Source organism: Sinocyclocheilus grahami, unplaced genomic scaffold (genome assembly GCF_001515645.1).
Source record: "Sinocyclocheilus grahami isolate Dianchi unplaced genomic scaffold, SAMN03320097.WGS_v1.1 scaffold707.1, whole genome shotgun sequence".
Lineage (NCBI taxonomy): Eukaryota > Metazoa > Chordata > Actinopteri > Cypriniformes > Cyprinidae > Sinocyclocheilus > Sinocyclocheilus grahami.
In genome coordinates, this window is record NW_015505886.1 from 1,163,720 (window position 1) to 1,172,291 (window position 8,572).

The window sequence follows — 8,572 nt, forward strand, 5'->3', positions numbered from 1 at the left end:
AGATAGATAGATAGATAGATAGATAGATAGATAGATAGACAGACACAGATAGACAGACAGAGATAGATAGATAGATGGACAGACAGACAGAGACACAGATAGATAGACAGACAAACAGACAAACAGACAGACAGACAGACAGACAGACAGATAGACAATTATTTGAATTACTATTTATTTTTGTATTTTCCATTTTCATTTTATTTTTTATTTAAACGTTTTAGTAATTTTGTAGTTGTTTTTGTTTTATTTTTTCTATTTAGTTTTACTTTAGTTTAGTACTTCAAACCTTGCTAACTAGCTCAAATAAAACAAGTTTATCATTTAACATGTTATTTCAGTTGTATGCACACACACCATATATTTATTTATGTTTCTGACCACAAATTAACATTAAAAATAATATAATATAGTAATATTTATGTTACAACTATCTGTTTTTATCATGCATAAGCAAATTCAGATTTGTCTACCAAACTAAGTTATGCATTTGCCTTTAATTCAAAATTTTAATATTGTGACAAACATAAACTCAGTCAAGTGTGTCCAAAATTGTATCTGGTAGTGTAAATACTTACTAAATGTCAGGATATACCTGTACGTTAAGTCTGAGCTCTCATGAGAGAGAAATTCCTAACATCTCTATGACATTCCACGAAAGGATCCTAATGAAAGTTTGTCTAAGCCACAAACTGATTGAGCTTCAATGTCTTGGACTTGAGTGCACTGATTAATCACACCATTTCCCTAACTTCCTGTGATTTAGACTTAGAATGAAGAGGATGCTTCCTGTCAGGAGCACAGCCAGGAATTTCTCTTTCTTAACTGCCATTTCAGCTTTACAAAGTCTCTGTAAGTCACTTTTGGGAGTTATCCAACATCATCAACAGCAAAAATCACTCCAGTCCACGATGTGAGGCCAACTAACCCCTGCTCATAAATAACAACACGTGTGATTGGCTGCCTACAGGCATGAAGTCACTTGGTCACTCCAGCTGTGTGCCCCACATTTGAGCAAGTCACTAGCAAGCAGAACATCTAAAAGGGGTTTAGAAACAATTTGAAACGTCTGAGGCGACCGCGACACAAAGAATAATGAAAGCTGAATTTTAGCACCCATGAGTTAAATACAAGTTTGACCCATTTATCAATAAATCTTTTTTTTTTTAAAAAGAAAAAAGGAAAAGAAATTAGTTGGCCTACTTAAATGGATAGTTCACCCAAATGGATAGTTCAGTTTTTCTGAAGAAAGACAGACATGTATTGTGATATTCATAGCAAAAATATTAAATGGCATGGATGAATATTTACTGAGTAATCCACTATTTTGTAGAGGGGGGCCAAAATGGCAATTTTCACCTGAGATTCAGAGCCAAATTACAAGGGGGTAAAAATGACTTCAGAAAGGTGGCAGCATCACAATGTTATTTTTACACAGAAACTAGTAGGTCTATTAGTAAAATCTGTTCACTTTAGCAATCTTTGTTGCATTATGTGCCAATGGTGACCATTCAAAAATGGGAAAACAGCATGCCTGTAACTCAAGAAGTATTAAAGATATCCTAATGCCCTTTTAGATATTGGGTCTTAACAAACTTTCCTTTTGGCATCTTCATTTTTAAGGCTCTGTATGGTTCGGTTCCAGAGCTATTGGAATTTCAATATGGCTCCAAGAGTAAATTATTAATTTGTACATTTTCAGTGATCAAAAACCAAAAAACATTGTACCAATGTTATTTTACAATCACTGATATACTATTATAATTTGTATCAATATTTTGAAAATTGTTTTTATTTTTAGTTAATTTTACAGAAAAAAATATATAATTTATAATAACTTTTATATCATTAATTATATAGTTTTAATTTGTCAATTTTTTAAAATGTCTACAGTTTTAGTTTTACTTTATTTTAAATTACTTTCAATTTATAAATAAATTGACTTCTTTCTTTATTTTACTTTTACTTCAAGTTAAACTAAACAAAAATCAGAAAAGCTGAAATAAAACAAGTTTAAGTTTTTTCAGTTAGCGTTTACTTTTATTTCAAGCAACAAAAAAGTATTTCCATGCTTTTAGTTTTAGTTAACAAAAATAACCCTGCATTGGACCCCATTTACTTTCATTGTATGGCCAAAAACAAAACGGACACATTTGTCAAAATACCTATTTAGATTTTTTTTTTAAAGGCAGTTTTGAGTGAACTCTCGCTTTAAACAAAACTAAGTTTACCACTTTGCACTTTACCTTTCTGCAGGTGGATGATGTCTGGAAAGTTGGACAGCAGGCCCTGGTACAGCGACAGTTTATCCAGCATGTGAAACAGGTCGTGTTTGGGCTGCTCAGCGAACATCTCCCCGATGTTCTCGTAGGTGCGGCCTGTGTGCGAGATGGCGTTGCTCAGAGCATCTGAGCTGTATGGAGGGTCCAGCAGGAACGACTGGCTGATGGACTGGAAGGCATTTCCCAGCCTCTGGAACTCCTTCCGGAAGCCTCCGAGGTGTTTGCGAACTAGTTCCGATGTGACGTGCGTCAGCTGCATCACGCTGTCGTCCATTTTTTTGGCGAACACCTTGAAGGAGTCAATGCGCTCCTCCACGTCTTGAAGGTCCTGGTGCTCGTTGGGAATCTGGAAGGTGAGCAAGAAATGAGCCCCGACCATCTCTTCCTTTTCCGCTCGCCTCTTCCCGAGCTTCCACTGTTTGTTGTCTCCGCACATGAGAAAGTGTTCGAAACCCTCATACTGAGACAAAACAGGGTGGCTGGTCATGTGGTCCATCCATAAAATAAGCCTCCTCTTCCTTTTCTCAATAAAGTCTTCCTCGAATCGTCCCGTGGCTTGTTTCTCGGGAAGGTGCGGCACGGAAATTACCGTGAATTTGTGTAGTAGTCTGTTGTAGAGCCAGTCAAAGTGCTTGTAGCGGCGATACACCGGCCTGCCAGTGTGACTGGGGGTGACACGATACGAAATGTACGTCTTAATGCCTTTGAACTTCGTCTGTTTGGTGGGGTCTTCAATGGAACAGGTGAAGGGCTGAGGGTTCTCCTTCCACTGAGGCCCCCGGGGGCCCATTTCGATAGAGTAAGACTCGGCGATCTTGGCCATCATTGGAACGTTGCCAAGTATGAAGGCCTCCACACCTGAGCGCACAAAGTTGGAGAATCGGTTCAAGTTCCTGCCCACCACGCTGCCCTTTCTATTGCTGGACATGCTGTCCTGGCGCTCCATATGCGGCTTGGGCCGGAAGTGGACGTTGGGGTTGGAATACGGACTTTGGGAATGTCCATTGGCACCAACACCTCTCCGAGGATCTTCATCCTCGACCACCGTCGAGGTTTCATCCCAGTCGTCCCAGTCGTCATCATCGTCGCTCGGCAGGGTCGTGGAAGGCGTATGGATGTACGACATATCCTTACCAGGAGAGCTTCCAGGTGAGCTCAGGGAATGATCCGTCAGGTTGGACCCGGATCTGTTCCGGATGATGTCAACGTACGAGGCGGGGAACAGGCCTCGCTCTCCTCGGCTGTTCTCTCCTTGTAGCCAGCCGTCTACAGAGTTCTCATCGAAAATCACCAGCTCCTCATTCTCCTGAATGCTGATCGCCTCCTTGTTCTCACTTTGGAAAGTGTAGAGGGCTTTGGCTCTCAAGGACATTTTTGTAACTTTGCAAGCCAGATGCGCAAAAGTGGGCCACAATAAAAGTTCCTTACCTCATATCAGACTGCACAGATCAAATCTAACAAAAGCAGGGCTATTTGATAACTTTAAAGTTTGGTTATATAGTACAGCAGTACTTGTTAATATATTCATAGTACTTTAACAAAACTAGCAGTTTTGAGGCTGTTGGTAAATAATATGCTATACGATAAATATCTTCAAGTCTTTTTAAAGTTACTGACCATGAAGAAGACAACAGGAATCTTTTTTTTTCCCCCCTGGGAAACTATCTCCAATATGATACATTTGTAAATAAAGCATTACATGTTGGAACTCCCTGCCAGGTTGTTATTCTCCAACTTCCCTTAATTTATGCCGTTTCATTATTCCACAAAACCAGAATCTTCAGCCGCAAAAAAAATTAATAAACCGATAAATCCACAAATCCCGTCCAGCAGAACCGTGACACCGGCAAACACATTCAGTGTCCCATAATAACTATATAATAGTTTTAGGCATCTTGCATGCTGTCAAAATATTAAAAATCAAACATCTGTTTTGCAAGTCCGGCTGAACTAAATTCCAAATGAAAACATTATCCCAACATTTCGTCCCAGACAGAGATGGGAAATAAACGCATCTTTTGCATTCCGCCAACAAAAGGACAAAAAGTACATCTAAAGCATCTTTATAATCCACAGATCCAGTTCAGATCGCTGTGTGAACAGGCCCGTGAGGAGTTTTTCATAAACTATTTCTTTACTTTGAGCACAAACGCAGTAACTCTTTCCATGACGCGACGCTCGAACAATGAGAGTAGCGCAGTTTAGCGCGAGCTTTACGCCGCTCGGCGGTCAACTAAACAACTGTAGCATCTGACTGACAGAGTTAAACAGTGTTCTCAGTTTCTAATAAACGCGAAACGCATCCAAATTACTACAATAACTCAACTAGATAATGTACAATGACTTATTGCCACTGAATGACAAACACCGCACTGTTCTGCCACTCAGACACATTCAAATCTCTTGTACACAAGAACGTACAAACCATTGAAATTAATATTTTAAATAATTATTAGTTTGAAATCCGACACAGGAGTCTTTTTTAAATACTTCTTATCTAGTAATCAATCACAGCTGTGATTGGTCCATCCTGATCAGCGCTGAGAAAACTAACAGATACCACGTGATGTCGCCGTTGGTTTCAGTCTGAATCGATAATAACAGAACTTAACCGCAGTTAAAGTCCACGGTGAAGAGTTAAGATATGACAAATATTGTTTAGACTAATTATAGGCAACACCTGGACCGCTGGTCTCACTAAATATTTAATTTCCTCTTTTTTGTAACGCTTCTATTTTGCTTTAGACCTGAGGTTTTGCAAGGAGACGAACTAATGCAGCATATATTTTTTTTACAGTATGTACATTTTTTACAGAATTTTAATTTGTGATTCGTCGCAGTAAATCCAACGAGCTTTAACCACCGTAAAATGATTTTGAGATGAATTCTTCACCAATCGGTGAAACTCAGCGATTAATTTGGGTCGGCCGCGACGCGGCGTGATGACGTCAGCGCGCCATTGCGTTGGTTTCAACGCGTGCTTCTCTGCAGAAGTAGGTGTTTGTGTTTTTCGCTGTCCTGCTTTTCCATTTCCGTTTGTGTTAGGCCTACTCTTTTAAATCACGAGTAAAGGTTGCTGTCTCTCTCTGCCTTCAGTCTGTTTATCTGTACGTGGTGTTTGTGTATATGAGATTTCAGTGAGTTCTGTTTGCTTTTGAAATGTCTTAGTTGTCTACATACACTTATCATGGCATATACATGATTTAAACTCCTGTATGTTGTCACAGGTCCATCATGGAGGCTCTGACCCAGGCTCTCTCCTCCAGCTTCTCTGTATCCAGAGAACCAAACAGCACTTCTGCTCCCCATCCACGCCTGGCCCAGTACAAGAGCAAATACAGCGTTCTGGAGCAGAGTGAACGGCGCAGGAGGTTCCTGGAGCTGCAGAAAGAGTGAGTTTACCTTACACAACCACCCAGAACACGAGCAGCTGTTATCAGCCACCTTCATCACGTGTTTGCTGTCTCTCTCTGCCTTCAGTCTGTTTATCTGTACGTGGTGTTTGTATCGTGTTTGTGTATATGAGATTTCAGTGAGTTCTGTTTGCTTTTGAAATGTCTTAGTTGTCTACATACACTTATCATGGCATATACATGATTTAAACTCCTGTATGTTGTCACAGGTCCATCATGGAGGCTCTGACCCAGGCTCTCTCCTCCAGCTTCTCTGTATCCAGAGAACCAAACAGCACTTCTGCTCCCCATCCACGCCTGGCCCAGTACAAGAGCAAATACAGCGTTCTGGAGCAGAGTGAACGGCGCAGGAGGTTCCTGGAGCTGCAGAAAGAGTGAGTTTACCTTACACAACCACCCAGAACACGAGCAGCTGTTATCAGCCACCTTCAACACCCTCAACTTTGATGCAGTGACACTGATAGAATACATTATGTTGGCAGGAAGAGGCTAAACTACGTGAATCATGCCCGACGGCTGGCTGATGGAGACTGGACCGGAGCTGACAGCGAGGATGAGGAGGATGAAGAGAAGAAGAGACCGCCGCAGCTGGAGAACAGCACTGATGAAGAAGGGATGGAGATCGAGCAGAAGAAAAAGCTACCGAAGCATTATGCCAACCAGGTGCTTAAAGACACATAGACAGATATAGTTGTTTAAAAAAAGATTTTTAAAGTTACAGTAGCTAAAAAAATGCCTTTTAACAAATTCTGAGTGCTTCTTACATAATAATATGTGACCCTGGACCACAAAACCAGTCATAAGGGTCAATTTTTCAAAATTGAGATTTATACATCATCTGAAACCTTGGTTTGTTAGGATAGGAGGACAATATTTGGCCGAGATACAACTATTTGAAAATCTGGAATCTGACGGTGCAGAAAAATCTAAATATTGAGAAAATCGCCTTTAAAGTTGTCCAAATGAAGTTCTTAGCAATGCACATTACTAATCAAAAATAAGTTTTAATACATTTACAGTAGGAAACTTACAAAATATCTTCATGGAACATGATCTTTACTTAATATCCTAATGAGATATATATATACATACATACAGTGCACAGCATAAATGAGTACACCCCCTCTGAATAAATATAAAATATGTATTTTCTTAATGATCACTAATATAATTCATGGAAAAATGGCAAAATTTAAACATAGTAAACCTATACTTAATAAAAACAACAAAATATATGCCAATATTTTCTGTAAGATAAGTCAATTAGCCAATTTTGTTTAAATGAAGGATTGCAGAAATGAGTACACCCTAGATTTAATTCAGAAAATGTATAATATTCTAGTACTTATGTCCTCCAGAACTCTAAGTACACTGCTCTGACACTTCTTGGCACTGAGTGTACAAGTTCATGACAAATGTTCACATCTGTGCTGTTTAACTCCTGGACGACCTCCTTAAATGCTCTGATCTTTAATGGGGAGTGTTGCTTAGCTCATCTCTACAGAATCTCACAGCAGCTCAAGAGTGTTAAGATTGAGTGAAATACCTGTCCACTGAAGGATTTTCATCTTGAGAGAATGAATATATTCATTGTCATGCTGAAAAAATGCCCAATAAACATTAGGTAATTCTAGTGGTGACAACAACCATGCATGTCACTTCTGATGGCTGCGTCATACTCTGTGAGATAAAGTGTCACTCTTTTCATAGCTTTTGCCGGCTCTGAGACACTTGCGTGTTATTTCTCCTGCTCTTTTTCTAGCAAAAATTCACTCATCACTAAATGGAAAACTTAAAGTGAAGACCTGATTATTTCAGGAGCCTTATCGCAAGTCCATTGTTTTTGAATGTTGGTGCTACTTCTGCTATATTTTCACACTTAAAACAATAATTGGTATTCCTCTTGTACCATTGTCCTCTTTTATGCTAAGAAACAAGTCACCTAGCAGTTCTCTCTCAAATGGTTCCACTGCTGCCAGAATTAAGTCCGAGTATGATTCAGTGGGCCATAGAACACTTTTAATTGTCAGGAAATTACTTGTCTTTAAAAGTTTTGGTTCAATATACTTACCTGTTGATCAAAAATAGCCATAAACCTATACACTTTTTTTTTTTAGTTAGTAACTTTCAGGAGGGTGTACTCATTTTTGCAACATAAAATTGTACCACTTTGATAAGAAAATCCTATTTTGCTGAATAATTTTGGCATTCTTCTTTGGTAATTGATCAAGCAGGCTTGTTGGAACATTACATCTCCAAAGAACCCTAACATGTCTTCTAAGTAAAGGGTAATTGCTGAATTTGTTACGTTTTAGAGGGGGTGTACTCATTTATGCTGTGCACTATACATCACAACACGAAAGAAAAGATCTGAAGCTACTTTTGTTTCAATGAGACTTTAAAGAAAAACAAATGGATTCAAGTGACAGAAACGGAAACAAAATTTCCATTCAATTTGCATTGCAATTAATATATATATATATATATATATATATATTAAAGGTACAGTATTAAAATCAGCAGGGGTATTGCTAAGGGTTAAAGAAAATGGGTGGAAAATGCTTATTTAAAGCAGAAATATGACCATTAGAATCAGAATCAGAATGAGCTTTATTGCCAGGTATGTTTACACATACGAGGAATTTGTTTTCGTGACAGAAGCTTCCACAGTGTAACAGAATGACAATGACAGAACAAAAAACACAGATAATTAAAAAATAAATAAAATAAATAGAACAAGTAAATAAGGAATAAAAATATATAAATTGACAATTGTATGTGCAGGTATACTACAATAGACAGTTTTGTATGTACAGGTATATTATGTGCAAATTTGAAGTGTAGACTAAGTATGTGTGTTAGATAAATAAGTGTATG

At 38.6% G+C, this 8,572-nt stretch overlaps 2 protein-coding genes across 3 annotated transcripts in view; one reads left to right on the forward strand and one right to left on the reverse strand.

Annotated features, from left to right (window-relative positions):
* LOC107560006 (sorting nexin-33-like) overlaps positions 1–4,374 on the reverse strand; it is an 18,792-nt gene extending 14,418 nt beyond the window's left edge. The window contains exon 1 of the mRNA XM_016244061.1: positions 2,247–4,374. Within this exon, the coding sequence (XP_016099547.1) occupies positions 2,247–3,654 (1,408 nt within the window). The 5' untranslated portion in view covers positions 3,655–4,374. The remainder of the gene's footprint in view (positions 1–2,246) is intronic.
* LOC107560007 (snurportin-1-like) overlaps positions 1–8,572 on the forward strand; it is a 25,127-nt gene that overhangs the window by 11,624 nt on the left and 4,931 nt on the right. The window contains exons 3-5 of one of the 2 annotated variants that reach the window (XM_016244063.1): positions 5,731–5,773; positions 5,905–6,069; positions 6,178–6,358. In XM_016244063.1, coding sequence (XP_016099549.1) covers positions 5,912–6,069; positions 6,178–6,358 — 339 coding nt within the window. In that variant the 5' untranslated portion in view covers positions 5,731–5,773; positions 5,905–5,911. Of the gene's footprint in view, positions 1–5,730; positions 5,815–5,904; positions 6,070–6,177; positions 6,359–8,572 lie in introns of those variants that run through there. The other variant, XM_016244062.1, reaches the window with a different exon arrangement.